The sequence below is a fragment of the Diabrotica undecimpunctata genome, chromosome 5 (assembly GCF_040954645.1).
Source record: "Diabrotica undecimpunctata isolate CICGRU chromosome 5, icDiaUnde3, whole genome shotgun sequence".
In the NCBI taxonomy this organism is placed as follows: domain Eukaryota; kingdom Metazoa; phylum Arthropoda; class Insecta; order Coleoptera; family Chrysomelidae; genus Diabrotica; species Diabrotica undecimpunctata.
In genome coordinates this window covers 125,408,278-125,424,616 of record NC_092807.1, presented here as the reverse complement: position 1 = coordinate 125,424,616, position 16,339 = coordinate 125,408,278, and the positions used below count along the sequence as shown (strand labels likewise).

General features: G+C 32.4%; 1 protein-coding gene across 1 annotated transcript in view; it reads left to right on the top strand.

Annotated features, from left to right (window-relative positions):
- LOC140441766 (neuroligin-4, X-linked-like) overlaps positions 1 to 16,339 on the top strand; it is a 960,081-nt gene that overhangs the window by 909,353 nt on the left and 34,389 nt on the right. The window contains exon 11 of the mRNA XM_072532673.1: positions 14,157 to 14,303. Coding sequence (XP_072388774.1) covers positions 14,157 to 14,303 — 147 coding nt within the window. The remainder of the gene's footprint in view (positions 1 to 14,156; positions 14,304 to 16,339) is intronic.

Sequence of the window (16,339 nt, the reverse complement as noted above, 5' to 3'; positions counted from 1 at the left end):
TCATATATCCTAACTTTACCTGCAGCTTTTCAAGTGTTTACAATTGTTTTTTTGTACTTGAACTTCTTGAAGAGACAAAACAATGGTTCTGCAGATTATGAGCGGTGACACCTTTGAAAAGGTAGAAAAATTTTGGGTTGATCGGGCAGCATGGTTTCTTCTTTGTATGGAATGGGGTTTAGAGGTTTTTGAATGCTTCTATTGATTGGTGTTTTGAGGAAGCTGTTTTGTCTACTTTACCTACCACAAAACCCACATCAATAGGAGCATTCAAAAACGTCTAAACCTCATTCCATCCAAAAAAGAAACCTTGCCGCCGAATAAACCTAAAATATATCTACCTTTGCCAAGATCAGTAGAAAAATTCTTAACCCTCTTAACAGCAGAACCATCCTCACTACTTACTCCAAGTGGTCCAATCTCGTCAGATCCGTAAAAGACCAAATACCCATTGAAAACTATGTTCCAGTTGCCCACGAACATACATAAGACCGGCAAACTGACAAATCCACAACCGTATTTACGAACATTCGATATCTGCTAAACATTCCAATATCACTTAAGCACTAGCCCAACATCATATTCAGACAGGTCACAAAATAGATTTCGAAAAAGCAAAAACAATCGCTTCTATTTGCTCCTTAAAATCGAAAATTATCCGTACAGCCATCGAAATTGAAAAACCCCGACAGCTTAAACAGTTGCAATGATGCTAAAAGACTACCGGCAATATGGCGGCCGCTCAGACGGTCTCGGTGAATACCGTTCCCGAGCAAAGTGAAGGTATAAGAGAAGCTATACAAGAGCGGTCGTTTCGACACTGAGGAGTAGGCAGATTGAGGCCTCAGTAGAGTTTAACGGTTGTCGTATAAAAATACACATATTAGGACGAACACATTATACGGTTTTCACTATTGAAGCCACATAGTCAATGAATTAAATACCAAATACCTCAAGGTGATGGAAGCTTGTCAGTTATCAGATCCGAAAATTTCTGTCAAAGAACGATGACAGTTTTCAGTTTTAAGAGAAAAGTTATATTTAAAATATGAAATTTATATTAAGATCAATTTAAGACAAATTATTATGATGTTATTGTTTTTTATAAATAGAAAATAAACTATTATTGATTGTTTTAATTGTTTTTTTTTTATTTATGGTTTAGAAAAATGCAATAAGACGCTGATGCAATATAGATGTTGTATATCTGATTTTGTGTTAATCACATTATCAGTTGTTGCAATGTGAGTCCTTTCTAAAGAAGTCTTCTATTATAGAACGTTTCTTTTTCAAGGATTTTAACATCTGCAAAATTCATTCTGTGATTCTGGGTGTAAATGTGGTTAGCTAATGAACACCATCATCAGATTAAGAAATGCATGGGATAGTGCACAGCCAAGCTGGCTTCAGAAGTGGATTCAGTACCCTGTATCATACCCATGGGCTTGGATAACTAATAAGTAAAGTTAAAGAAGATGAAATATTAAGCATTAATCTTAATAAATTTCGAGAAGGCTTTTGATTTTATATATCCCAAGGTAGTGTTAAAAGCTTTGACAACCAAGGCATTGACAAACTGTACATAGAGAAAAGCTAAGGTAAAAATGTATTAAAACACTCCAGAATTTCCTACTACCAGAGGTGTCCGACAGGAGACGCAACATCACCAAAACTCTTAACTGTAACTGTAGAAAATATATTTAGCAAAATTAACTGGTAGAACAAAGACCTATCCATTGATGGAGAATACCTTAGCCATCCAAGATATGTAGACGGCATCGTTTTGATTGTAAATAATCCCGCAGAACTACAAGAACTTTTAAGCAACCTAAATGCAGCTAGCAATGGAGCTGACCTAAAAATGAACTTGAAAAAACAACGAGCTAGTAGATGTCCAAGATTTAATAATAAACAACAGTGTTCTTGAGATAGTAGACGAGTATGTATAGCTGGGACAATTAATACATAAATCTGACTCCTTACTTGCAGAAATCAACAGAAGAATGAAACAAGCTTCGGCATCTTTTAGTAGAAATGCAGTTATATTAAAATCGAAGATGCCACTTTACCTGAGGAAAAAAGCATTAGATCAAAGTAGCTTCAGTGCTACTAATCATGACATACGGCTGCGAAACTTGGACACTAAAGAAAGAGATAATAGCTAACCTCAGTTACTTAATATCACAGAATTAAATCTTTAAATTGGCAGTGGGCGGAACGTTTAGCGAGAAGAAATGGCAATGGATGGTCCAGTAGAATTACACTGTGGTCTCCAAGAGGCGTCAAGAGACCAAGAAGACGTCCAAATGTAAAATGGGACTAGGACATAAGGAAACAAACCGGTACAACATGGCACAGAAAATAATTTTTTTAATATATTTTTACATTTATAATCTGTTCACAATTTGTCGATAGCTCACTACAAGTTTAACCCTAATTAGAGAACTGAAATACAGAGAGGATAGGTACTACGATATAATAGTAAAACCCAACCTAAAACTGACGGTTTAAGATGTTTTCGACTAACCCACCTTGTATCTGAAGGAATACAATACAGCAGTCAACCTTATAATCCGATTACGAAGGTATTTTGAATGGTTACAGATGACCGGACAGTGTCGTAGAGTATATGATTGAAACATTTATTTGAACTTAATAAATATATTTTTTTAATTGTACTTATGTAAATTGTATTTTTGTTTTAATAAAACTTAATTATTAAAAAATAAATAGTTTCTTGCCATTTGTAAAAGATACATTTATTTAATTAAGTGGAAAGGCGCCAAATGTCGCCTGGCAAAATTTTCAATGTGTTTTAAATGTATCCATTATTTTCGAATCCGGAGAAAACTAATAAATATTTTTAAAAAATTTAAACGCAGAATGAAAGACTACATTATTACTGAGGGCAGAAAGTCTATGGAAACTTCTACAATGTTTATTTTAATATGTTATTTAACAGGGGTGAAAATAAAAGAGAAAATATAGTATAATTTTTAATTGAAAATATTGCATGCAAAAGAAACTTTTTATTTATTCTAATAAATATTTCATTCTGCCTTTAAATTTTTCAAAAATGCTTTGAAAAATTTCCCCTTACCTCACAATTACAACTACTATTACTTACCTTATATAATTACGATTAGAAAACTATTTAAATTCAAAATAAATAGGATCAATTTCGGAATCCGAGTCGTCTTGAGGGTTATTAATTAGCGGTTGTGTCTCTACGGTCGCATCAATTATGTTATCAAGATCCCACATTTTTTGTTCTTCTTCTATTACATGTCTTACTGCATCTTTTCAGTTTTGTTCTGTAATATGTTGTAAAGACTCGTATAACAATTCACGTATTTGTATTTTATATGACGTATTTTTTCTAGCCACATAACTTTTCATTTGTGTCCAAATGAGTTCAATTGGATTTATTTCACAGTGGTAGAGGGGAAGTCTAAGGACTGTGATGTTTCGCCTTTCCGCCATTTTGTCAAATACGTATTTCTTGGATTTAGATTTGTGTTGCCGGGCTATTTTTAAAAGTTCTGCTTTTACCATTCCATCTTCGTAAGGCAGATACTTATTCCGCAGAGATTCAAGAATATCCTGTTTCTTCCACGCAGTCATTGGAAGTCTTTCTACTAGTCGTGAATGATAAGGTGCATTATCTACTACTATAATTGAATTTTGTTGTATGTGTTCAATCATCTACTCAAAATACTCTTCGAAACATCAGCTGTCATCTCCTCGTGATAGTCTTTTGTGCTTTTGGACTGAAAAATCATGCTTAACAAATCCGTTTTCACTGCCAATGTGAGAAATTATTAATCTACTGCCTTTACCAGAAGGTGGGGAGATACCAGTAGACCAACCTTTCTTAAAGGCTTGCCTGGAGCTTAATATATTTTTATCTGACCAAATTTTTTTTAGAGTGTGACCTGAGTTTACCCACGTTTCATCCTAGTTGAAGATTGGCCTTCCTTCAGCCCGAAATTTTCGTATGGATCTTAAATAATTTCTTCTCCAACATATTATCTCCTCCCGGTCAATCAAAAGTGATTTTCGGTCTGATTTCTCCCACCGGAAATTTAATTCTTTTAAAACTTGCCACAATTTAGTTCGTCCGATATGAGGCAAATCCGGCTCGTCTCTAACTTCTTGTAAAATTTTGTTTAGGTTTGGTATTTCTTTTTTGAAAAAAAAATCCATGAATTTTCTTTCGAATACCATTTTTGGCAAATTCATCAATTTCAATAGGCTTTTTCCTTCTCTTTAAGTGTTCGTTTGTATTTGAGTTAGTTGCACTGCGAAAGGTACGTATATGTTCGTAGGTATATGGAATAAAAAATCGTGAAATCGTAAAAAAAAGAAATATTCGAGACTCTAATTACTGCCGTAGACGCGGAAACACCGACGAGCCGTAAATTACATGCGATCAAAAACGTACTAAACAAAAAAATTGTTTTCGTTCGTGATAACTTCACCCTTTCAAGTTAAGTTTCGAATATAAACTAAACAGACTAGGCACGTGGCCAAAGCCGGCATCTTTATACCCATTATATTGATTATATTATTAAAAATCTGGGGAATTCCATTCAAATTTTTTTGCAACGAATAGTACCTTCGGATATGAATTCCAGGTTTTCTAGTAAAGTGATTAATCGCGAAGATTAGTATTGAAATATTCAAAGAGATAAGATATTCTTATTTACCAAATTGTTAATGGTTAAATTCTTATTTTTATTATAATATAATAACCAACATTATCCGTGAAAGTTTTAATTGTTTTTTGGTAAATATATTAGTATTAAAACATTATTAATATTAGCATTAATTTTAATGAATAAACACCTCAGGAACGCCTATGATGATACAAATTTTACGTCCGTTTTATGACTTTGAGGCACATTTCGTGCTCTCAACAATTTGTGAACGAAATATAATTTACTAGATATCAATTTTTTATATTTTAACAAAGCAATTTATGATGTTTTAAAATTCTATAAGGTAAAAACTGTAATCCACCTGCCAATTTCTTTTTTTGTAACTTCAATACGGGGAACGAAATCAGGACTAAATTTTTAATGTTACAATATCTCCGTCGTTTTACTGACGTAATACGTTTTCTTGTTGTGGTTGTACAGAAGGTAAACAAAAATAAAATGAGAAATGCCTTCTGCCGAAATACAAAGTCTGAGTAAAATGAAGGAAATCCAGGTAGACAGAAAAATCAAGATTAAGGATAGGATATGAATAACGGAGCGTTCAGTATTTTGACATTGTTAGATGAGGAAAAATGAGCTTATTTTTTATATTTGTTCGTATGAATGGTTGAAAATATAAAGCAAGGTATTACAGATGTAACCTAGGGTTAAACTTGGATTATTTCTATTTAAAGTAAATTATGATTTTATTTAAAATAAGTTGTCCTTCGTATCTAGATTAGATTTTAAAATTTAAAAACTGGGTAAACATTTGTGAATATAAAACTTAATATTTGTAATATTTTTTTGCATAAATTCTTTTTTTAGGTAAAATTGCACTTAAGCGTTAATATATTATGTACAAAAATGTCTGACCAAATTATGGGAGTAACTAAAGTTAAAAAAGTAGATTGTAATCAACCAAATACGAGTACTTTCGGGGGATACTAAGTGTATAATAAAAGTTTTAGTAAAAATATCACGATAACACGTTGGCTCCAGCTCTCACTCCTTATGTAATTCGAATAATACAAAATTCAATATACAAAAATTGCATACAAAAGCTGAAGTCTTTGCCTTTAAACACACGTTGATTTTTGTCGATAGGTCACTTGAATCAAAAGATATCGAATTTTTACCGTCGAGCTGATACAAATTTTATTAAACATTGATTTCGCGCGCGTAACTGACATGCAAAATCGACGGTCGCTTCAAACGTTGTTTTCAAGAGAACGGTTCATTCTACACAAAAAATGCTTATAAACAATTTTGTTTATAATTATCTCAGCTACATTTTGTGTTTTAAACATTTTTGTTTACAGTGTACAGATTCTTGGTAAATCGATTTTTTGCGTTTTTACCCCCCTGCGTGGGTGGTTTTAGGGGAAACCCGGGGGTAAAAGTAGTAAACGTTTGTGCATCTTTTTTGAGGTCCCAAAATTAACATGCTCGGGAAAATTCAGCTTATTCGTATGATTTTTAGAGGTTCAGTGGCATTTTCGACGACTGGAGTATAAATTTTGTTAGTTATTTATATAAATAAATTATTTAACAATGAAAAAATGACTTGTTATTTGAGAAAGGAGGAAAAATCATATGTTTAACATGGGAGTAAAGTGCCGTTTCCTCCCTTGAACTTCATTCTCGGGAGGGAAAGTAGCAATTTGCTCCCGTGTTATACAAATAGTTATTTTTTTTATGAAATATGGAACAGTAATCGACTTTTATTTTGTCCAATATTAACAAATATATTTAGAGGAAGTCCATTTTCATATTCTTTTAAATTCTGAGTTTTATTAAATGGAACATTTTATATTTAAGTATTGTAATGAAATATTATGTTATGATACTCAAGATACTAAGATTTATAAAATTTAATTTTAGACAGTCTTTGATAAATTTCATTATGAATTTCATTTTATCGATTTTTTGATAATTTAATGATCTTAATTTTCTATTTCAATGCTAAAATAGGTAACGGAAAAGAAGGGCAACATATTGGTCCTTATGGATTAGGAGAGAGAAATCAACGAGGAGAAACAATGGAGAACATAACTTAATCATGCTAAACACATTTTATAAACTACCACCTAGACGTCTGTATACGTGGAAATCACCTAGAGACAACGGAGAAGACGTAATTATAAGAAACCAAATAGACCATAATATACTTGTTAACAAAAGATATCGAAAAAGTTTCAACAGTGTAAAAACCTACCCAGGCGCTGATATTCAATTTGACCATAATCCTTTAGTGGGCGTGTATAGAACCAAGTTAAAGAAAACACGCGGAAAAACTGTAAAAAAGCATGTTATGAGAAAACTGAAATGTAGTGATTCAGCAAAAAAATAAATAGAAAATTCAAAGAAATCGATAATTCAACGGAAAGCACAAAAGAAAAGATAGAATCCCTTATAAATAGAATAAAACGGTAGACGACGTTAAAGACAATTTTATGAAGAACGAAAAGGTAAGAATAAGCCATGCATGACAACAGAGCTGATGGACGAAAGAATAAAAAACAAGAAAAATAACTATATATGTATAAAACATTACAACGCGATATATACAGGGAAAGATCAGAGAAGCCAAACAGAAAGAACTGGAGAAAAAATGCCAAGAAATCGAAATTCTACATAGTAAATACGACGACTTCTACGAACATAAAAAGGTAAGAGAAATTACAGGCAAATGTAAAAACAGAAGAGTAAGCAAACTTGTTAATGACAATGGAGAGATAATCATCGACAAAGAGAGTATTGATAAAATCTGGAAAAATTACATACGAAATTTATTTTTTGATGAGAGGCGAGACCCATTCCCCAATACCTAAGGAAACAGGACCACCTATACTAGTGGCAGAAATAAGAGCAGTCACAATATCACTAAAAGAAGGGAGAGCTCCAGGACTAGACGGAGTACAGTTTGAAATTCTTAAACTTCTTGATGATGAATCTTTAAGAATACTATGTAAAATCTTCAATAATGTCTATGACACAGGTAATATTCCAAAAGATTCGCTAGTTTCGGAATTTAATACGTTATTAAAGAAACAAGGAGCGAAAAACTGCGGAGAATATAAGCTAAGAAGTCTACAAGACACACAGTTTGGATTCATGAAAGTCGTAGGTACGAGAGATGCACTGTTTAGTCTACAGGTATTATTTCAAAGATGCAGAGATATGACTTGCGATATCTACACCTGCTTTGTGAACTACCAAAAAGCATTTGATACAGTTCAACACCGAAAAATGATGGATATTCTAACAAGAGCACAATTAGATGAGAAAGACCGGCGTATAATAGAAAATTTATACTGGAACCAATCAGCCACAATAAAAACAAATCTTGGAGATGAACCGACGGAAGAAGCTATCCGTATTCTGCGAATCGTTAGACAAGGATGTATATCTTCACCTATATTATTCAACCTATATTCAGAGGAAATATTTAGTAAAGCCTTGGAAAATTCCGAACATGGAATCGTTTTCAATGGAGAACGCCTTAACAACATCCGCTATGCAGATGACACCGATATATTTTTAGACAATTTAAACAGTTTACAGCAACTAATAAACGAAGTAAATGAAGTAAGTGTAAGATTTGGACTACAAGTAAACATACCAAAAACTAAATTTATGGTCATCAGCAAAAATAAAATTAAAGACGTCCAACTGCTTATCAAAAATACACCAGTGGACCAAGTAAAACAGTTTACCTATCTTGGAACAATGGTAAACGAATAATGGGATCACTCACAAGAAGTAAAATGTAGAATAGAGACAACTAGGAGTGCATTCAACAACTTGGCCAAACTCTTTAAAAGTCTCAACCTTAATCTGGAGATAAAAGTAAGGCTCCTACGATGTTATATCTTCTCGATATTATACTAAGGAGTTGAATACTGGACATTCACTGAAGCAATGGAGAAAAAACTTGAAGTCTTTGAGATGTGTCTATACAGAAGAATCCTAAGGATATCATGGACGGACAATGGTTCTTCACAGCAACATATAATATATTTAAAGCATCAGTTAATAAAATAATTATAGCCAGAATGATCACCAATATTCCAAACGAATAGGCACCAAAAGAAGAAGAAGAATTTTCTGTGTATGGCATGTCAATTGTCATCTTCTTTGAGGAATCATGTAAATGGCTGGCATTCGATTCCCCTCATTCGGTCGGGTTCTAACACCCGTACCATAACCAATTTATGTGTTATTTGTGGAGTCCATTGTACAGTCTTTTTTGTGTTTTTTTCAATGGTATATTCTAATATAGAAACAGCTTAAAAAAAAATTTGTGAATTTTTCTACCAAATGAGTTATCCCCTAGTGGTGATACTTTAAAAAATCTGACGTAAGTAAAATAGTGTAAACTTTAAATAAGTTATTTATATCATTGTTCTATTGTAGCATAGCTCTGAAGATGGCTTTGTAAGCCGAAAGCGTTCCACTAGGAAATAAATGTTTACACATTTTAAAAATACTTTTTTGTTCCATTCATTGATTTTTCATAAATGTGTACAAAAACATATCAGTCTTTTCATATCTAAATTTATTAGTTTAAAATTTAATAAAAAAATATAATTTTATTAACCTATTCCTTTCAAGACGAGCGCACACAATCGTGCACTTTATTTCAAAAAAAATCCTGTCTCTTGTCTAATCAACTTTGCGGGCCCAGAACGGTAGCGAACGATACTGCACAAGTCTGTTAATGATTTAAACACGGACGTGTGACTAAGACGGTATTAGTCATGGTACAATGAATACACAAGGTATGATATATTATAATGTTCCAAAATCGGTTCACTTTCGAGCATGACGTAGTCAAGAACGCTTACTCCCGCAACATTTGAATGTAGTTGTATAGGAAAGACTTTTAATTTTACGTTTTTTATATAATTTGGCTAATTTAATTATAGTAATTATAAAGAGATGATAAAATTATGTTATTATATCCTTTATAAGACAAGTTTAAATTATCTTTTATTACACGTAGGTACAGGTTAATTAACTTATACTCCAAAGTTCGATATTTCAGATGTTTAAAAAGATACAGAAAAGTGGTAATGGAGGTATACAAAATTTGTACGTATATATACCTACTGAACTAAACACAAAATCAAAATAAATAATGACAAAGGCAACTTTATTTATATCGAATGAGCTAGCTAGCCATCGAATATGAGTGTAGTGAGGGCACACAATATTGCACAACCTTTAAAATGACATATTTTGTAATATTCACACATAAAATTATCTTGGTATTGTTTATAATAATGATAACATGATTTAACAAAGAAAAATATGTTATTTTGGAAGATGCTAAATTGATTTCCTCCGAAACAGTTCTTATTGCAAATTGCATAGCAGGCTGAGGCTAGTTTCTTAGTTAAAAAATCGATATGAAAAAAATCATTTAAGGTTTCATGTCTAATAATTAATAAAAATAAAGATTTAGACTTACGTCGTTGACCTAAAAGTAGTAAGAAGCAGCTCAACATACTTTTTGTCTCTCTGTGTTCGCCTCCTTGTACGCGTTTCTTTTGGTTGGTTAAAAGGGTAGCCGATGTTGATTTAGGCAAATAAAGACTAGGGACTGCCTCAGGTTTCAGTTTTAGACCCTTTTTAGGAACGTAATTTAAAAGTTCCTGTTGTAGATTTCTTTGGTAATCTTCAGTTTTAAAATGTGTAGAACAAATTCTTGCAGTATTACAATTAAAATTATCCTATCTACAACAAGAAATAATCCACAGTTTTCTGGTCACACTATCTTTAGGAAATCTATGAAACCTAAAGATTTGATCTTCATTGTCACTATTGCAACAAGCAATTGCACAGCATACTTTGAAAAAGGTACAAAACCAGATATTCAATGGCAAATAAAAACTTTCAGTTTTACAAAAAAATACTATACAGTATAAATAAATAGTAACTAAACACCATTTGTATAAAGACACATATGTAAGCATATATCTAAATTATTTTTCTATTATAAAATAGATGACTCAGTCAGTATTGAGTTACTTTAAAATATATTTATTATCTCATAACTTGCAATTTGCAACAGTCACCATTGATAACCGATATTATTGTTGAACTTTTGTTTTTATACAAACTTTCTGTCTTGTCGGTGTAAAGTCGTCTGAAGTCGATATTTAATGTGTTTTGCGTTTGCACTAATTTGTGTCTTATTTTTATATTATTATATTGTTTGATATGTAAATTTTGCATATAATAATCGGTAGGTTATAGTAATGTGTATATTTTTTATTTTACTAAATTTCAGTATAACTCATCTAAAATAGGTACCATATTGAATTGTAAAACAGATTTTTCTCTATAGTACTCTATTTTGTTTTTATTTCAGTAAAACTGCTTGGAAGTGAGTGACAGTAAATGAGAATAATATATCTACTACTATTATATATAAAATATAATTATATATATATAAAATATCTACTACTATTTACCTATTCACAGTATTTCCTATGCAGAAAATTTTTAAACTTCAAGGGATTTGCATACAGAAAGAGTACTTATATTATTAGTATATGTATGAAAACAAAAATAAATATTTCGCCTGAATCTCTAGGAGAAGTAAATGTTTTACGCTACTGAAAATATATTTTTTCTGTCAAATGTCATGCGCAATATCATACCTTGTATATTCATTGTACCATGGTATTTAGTGTTGGTTGACCTTTCTGATAAGATGTCGGTGTATTTTGTTGAAGAGACTGGTAAACGTAAGTATTAAGTATTTTATTATTTATTCGACATTTCACTTGAATTTTGCTTTTAATGTTTTATTTAGTTAATAAAGTAATTGGGTGAACAATATTTTTGGCATTATTGACTTTATATAGGCAACATAATCTCTCAAAAATTTGTTCGCGTGAACGTGACGTTCCGACTCAAACTCATCTTTCAGTGCCTTACTTTTTAATGCCATGAAATATTATTTTTTTGTTTTATTAAAATATAAATATATTTTTTGCTTTTAGGAACGGAACTATCGAGTGAGTTGGTGCTTCAGCTGATTGGGGATGGCAACGATTCTGAAATTGAAGAAGTAGAAGATGACGAGGGTGATCAAGAAGACTCATTTCTGACGTTGATGCATGTTGATGAGCCTGAGATACCTCCAAGTTTAGACCCATCGTCTGCAACTGCTCCTAAAAAGTCTACAAAAAACCGAGACAGTCGCAAAAGGATCTGGAAGCAAATACCGTACAACCAGAAGGAACACTGCTATCCAGAGCGACCGCCAGCAGCGGTTAGGTTTCCTTTGGCCTATTTTGAAGACTATTTTGACGAAACATTTTTTGAGTATGCCGCAGTTTGTACAAATAATTATTATATGCGAAAAACTGGAACAGTTCTAAACACCAATGCAACAGAATTAAAAAAAAATTGTAGGAGTTCATTTTATCATGGGGTGCATTCCATACCCACGCATTCACATGTACTGGGGGACAGAAATGCGATTAGCTTTAGTTGCTGACAAGATTTCTAGGGATCGTTTTAAAGTTCTTGGTATGGCTTTTCACGTTGTGGAAAGTGACAAAGCTCCTACAGAAAACCAGAATTCACTCTGGAAAGTGCAGCCTGTACTTGATCAAGTAAAGAATGCTTGCAACAAATTAGAACGCCAACAAGGCGTTCTCCCATTTTGTGGGAAATGTCCACGTGGTTTGAGACAAGTTATTAATACAAATCCATGTCCACAAGGGTTAAAAGCTTTTGTCGCCACTACTCACGATGGTTTGATGATTGACTTCGCAGTTTACCAAGGTGCTAAAACAAACTGTGGAGACAGATCTCTAGGTGTGGGAGCTTCTGTCATTCTTCATCTATCTAAGTTTGTTCCACGTGTTAGTTGTGTATATTTCGACCGGTTTTTCTCATCTATACCTTTACTGGAAAAATTAATAGAAGTGGAACTTCATGGGACTGGCACAATGATGATGAATCGAATTCCTGATAGAAAAAATATTGATTTTAAGCAATATAGCAAAATGAAACGTGGTGAATCTCAACAGTTCATTAGCAATGACATTGTTGTTGTAAAATGGATGGACAACAAATCCTTCCTAGTAGCATCCAATTGCACTTCTCGAGATGATTCTTGTCAAATCAAGCGATGGGATAAAAGTCAATCAGCATTGACAGACGTTAAATGTCCAAAAGTAATCGCGAAATACAATAAGAATATTGACGGTGTAGATATTCTTGACCAGTCCATAGAATACTACCGGACCTTCATCAAAACGAAAAAATGGACTCTAAAAGTCATCCTTCATTTTTTTGACCTTTCAATTTCGAATGCTTGGCGGTTATAAGTATTAGAATCAATTACAACGGGAGCACCCACAAATAAAATAATGGACTTATTGAAATTTCGAATGCAGGTGGCAGATGGTCTAGTCAATGCCCCAGAACGTAAAAGAAGAACTGATATCGATGAACAAGATGAGAACCTGCGCCCTAATACGTCTAAGTTCCGTCGACCGAACCCACCTTCTGTGGCCAAAAGGTATGATGGGTATGACCATCTTCCATCATTTGATGAAATAGACAGTCCAAGATCGTGCAGAATGGAAGGTTGCAAAAGTAGATCTAAGATACTTTGTACCAAATGTGAAGTTTACATTTGTTTGTCTAGAAAACAAAACTGTTTTGCAGGCTATCATACAAAGTAGATATGTTTCAAAATAATTTTGGAGTGTTTTTATTATTTTTTAAGGAAAATAATTATTTTTTTGTTATAATTTGATTTACCTTTAATACCTAAAGTGATATTAAAGGTGAACTTAACAGTTCCTACTACTATAAATATTGATTGAAAATATGTTTTCTATGAAAAATATTTGTTTTGTACCATTTTACAAAACCTGACGCAGTCACGATCGTGCACTAAAGCAGTTAAATTCTGAACATCACGATCGTGCACGATCCCTCCACGCTAAGGGGGACGAGGGGGATTTTTTAAAATATTTATTTAGAGTACCTTATATAATAAATAAAGATGTTCAGTAGTCAAAAATCTTAATTTCAAAAAATAAAAAATCAGACCTGAAAGGGCTATAATTGTAAAAACACCTAGTATAACGATTATTATAAGATATGATAAATAAAAAATATAGGTATGAAATATTCATCTCTACTTAAATAAATTATGGAAATAAAGTAAATAAGGTTACACGCTTTTTGTAATATACATAAAATGCGATTATCAGATTTTCCGCATCACGTTTTATTGGTGCCCTATTTGCGACTATCTCAAGCATCTCTTAATTCAAGCGGAAATTCCGCTAAAAATTTATCTCCGGGTAATAAATGAACAAAAAACAAGCCCATAAATCTGACGAACAATGGTATTATACACGTGTAGTTTGTCCGCTTGCATTTTGATCAGATTTAGACATCTGTTGTTTATTACAGGAGCAGTGAGAGTGGAATCGTTTACGAGATTGCCGCCACCCTTGCACCCCGCATCCATGACGGATTCGCATGCCGCCTCCAGCGGCGAAGGCACGGAATGCATTCCAAACACGACATCTGATGAAGACCTTCAGGTTGACAAAGTCGGTGAGTAGGTATTTACTCTGTAGATTAAGCTTAACTACAAAGAAGCGTTGTCCGAATTGGATGTCTTGATTTACGGCTTTATGATACAAAGGATTGGATACAACTTTCTTGTACTTATCGATCTCCAAACATGCATCTAGTATATTATTTTTTTACAGTTTAATTTTTGTTTCTACTATTAATGAAATGTTCATTCTTGAGGATAATTCAATGTAGATATATATATATATATATATATATATATATATATATATATATATATATATATATATATATATATATAATATATATATATATAATATATATATATATATATATATATATATATATATATATATATTACGATTTGCGAATTGTTTGTTTAATTGATTTAATATGCCTTAGGCCTAATTTTGCAAAAACAAATAAATTTATTTTAAATAAAATTTGATTTCAGTGCTCCTTTTATCGTTAATTATAATAAGTGGCTTCAAAGTATTCTTAAAGCAGTTGCTTTTAAGGAAAGGATGGACAATAGGAAAATAAATTAAAATAAATTATATATAAAAATAAAGGAAAATAAGCAAAGTCAGGTAAATATAAGTCAGAGGCTAAAAAACATTGGATGACAGAAGATGAAGAAATACTATTACAGATGAAAGAAAGAAGGAAATATAAAGGAAAAGATCTACAGAAGTATGAAGAAATACAACGAATAATGAAGGAAAAATCAAAACAGCTAAGGAAATCTATTTGATGAAACAATGTAAAGAGATAGAAAAACTAGAAACCAAATATGATATGAGAAATATGCACAAAAAAATAAGAGAAGTGACTTGAATGGGTCGAAATAGACAGCAAGGATACATACAAAAGACAAAAAAGGAGTACTACTAATAGATTTACCAGAGAAATTAAGACGATGGGAGGAGTACGTTAGAAAACTTTTCCAAGATGAAAGAGGTGAAATGCAGAAAATACAAGAACTAAATCCTTTAGAAAGACAGAAGATCACGATAGATGAAATCAAATATGCTATCAAAAACTCTAAAGACAATAAGGCAGCTGGATTAGATGAAATCAGTAGAACTGTTTAAACTAGTGGAAGAGGATAACTTGAAAGTATTGGCAGATTTATTCAACACGGTGTACGATACGAGAATATTACCACAAGAGTGGCTGAAGTCAGCATTTATAACTATCCCTAAAAAACAAGCAGCAAAAGAGTGCTCTAAATATCGAACACTGAGCCTCATGGGTCATACTTTAAAATAGTGAAGTAAAGTAGTATGAGTCTTGAAGAAAACAGTATGAGTCATGCTGCTGAAAGTAATACATAAGTGGATATACGAAGGGCTAGAGGAGGATATTAGCGAGACGCAGTTTGGGTTCCGAAATGAAATGGGTACTCGAGAAGGACTATTTACCATCAACATATTGATTCAGCGATGTCGGGATATAAACGTTGATCTACACTCGTGCTTTTTTGACTACGAAAAAGCTTTCGATAAAGTAAGACATGAAAAACTAATATCAATACATATCAACAAGCGCATTGACAGTAAAATTATAAATATAGTGCAAACATTATATTGGAACCAAGATGCCATAGTTCAAATTGATGAGCAAAACTCAGAAGAAATGAAGATCTGTAGAGGAGTTAGACAGGTATGTGTTTTATCGCCACTTTTGTTTGACTTATATTCTGAGGAAATTTTCCAAAACACGCTCAATAATATCAAAGCGCGAGTTACCGTTAACGGAAAATTAATTAACAACTTACGAAATGCAGACGACACTGTGATCATAGCAACGAGTATAGAAGATCTACAAAAATCTAAATTTGGAGATTAGACTACGTACCATTCGCTGTTATGTATTTTCAATATTATTATATGGAGCTGAGACTTGGACATTAAAAAAATGCAATTTAAAAAGAATCGAGGCTTACAAATAAAGAAGTACTGGAGAGGGTTGGTAAAGAAACAGAACTAATCACCACTATACAAACCAGAAAACTGGAATACCTAGGCCACGTGATGAGGGGACCAAAATAT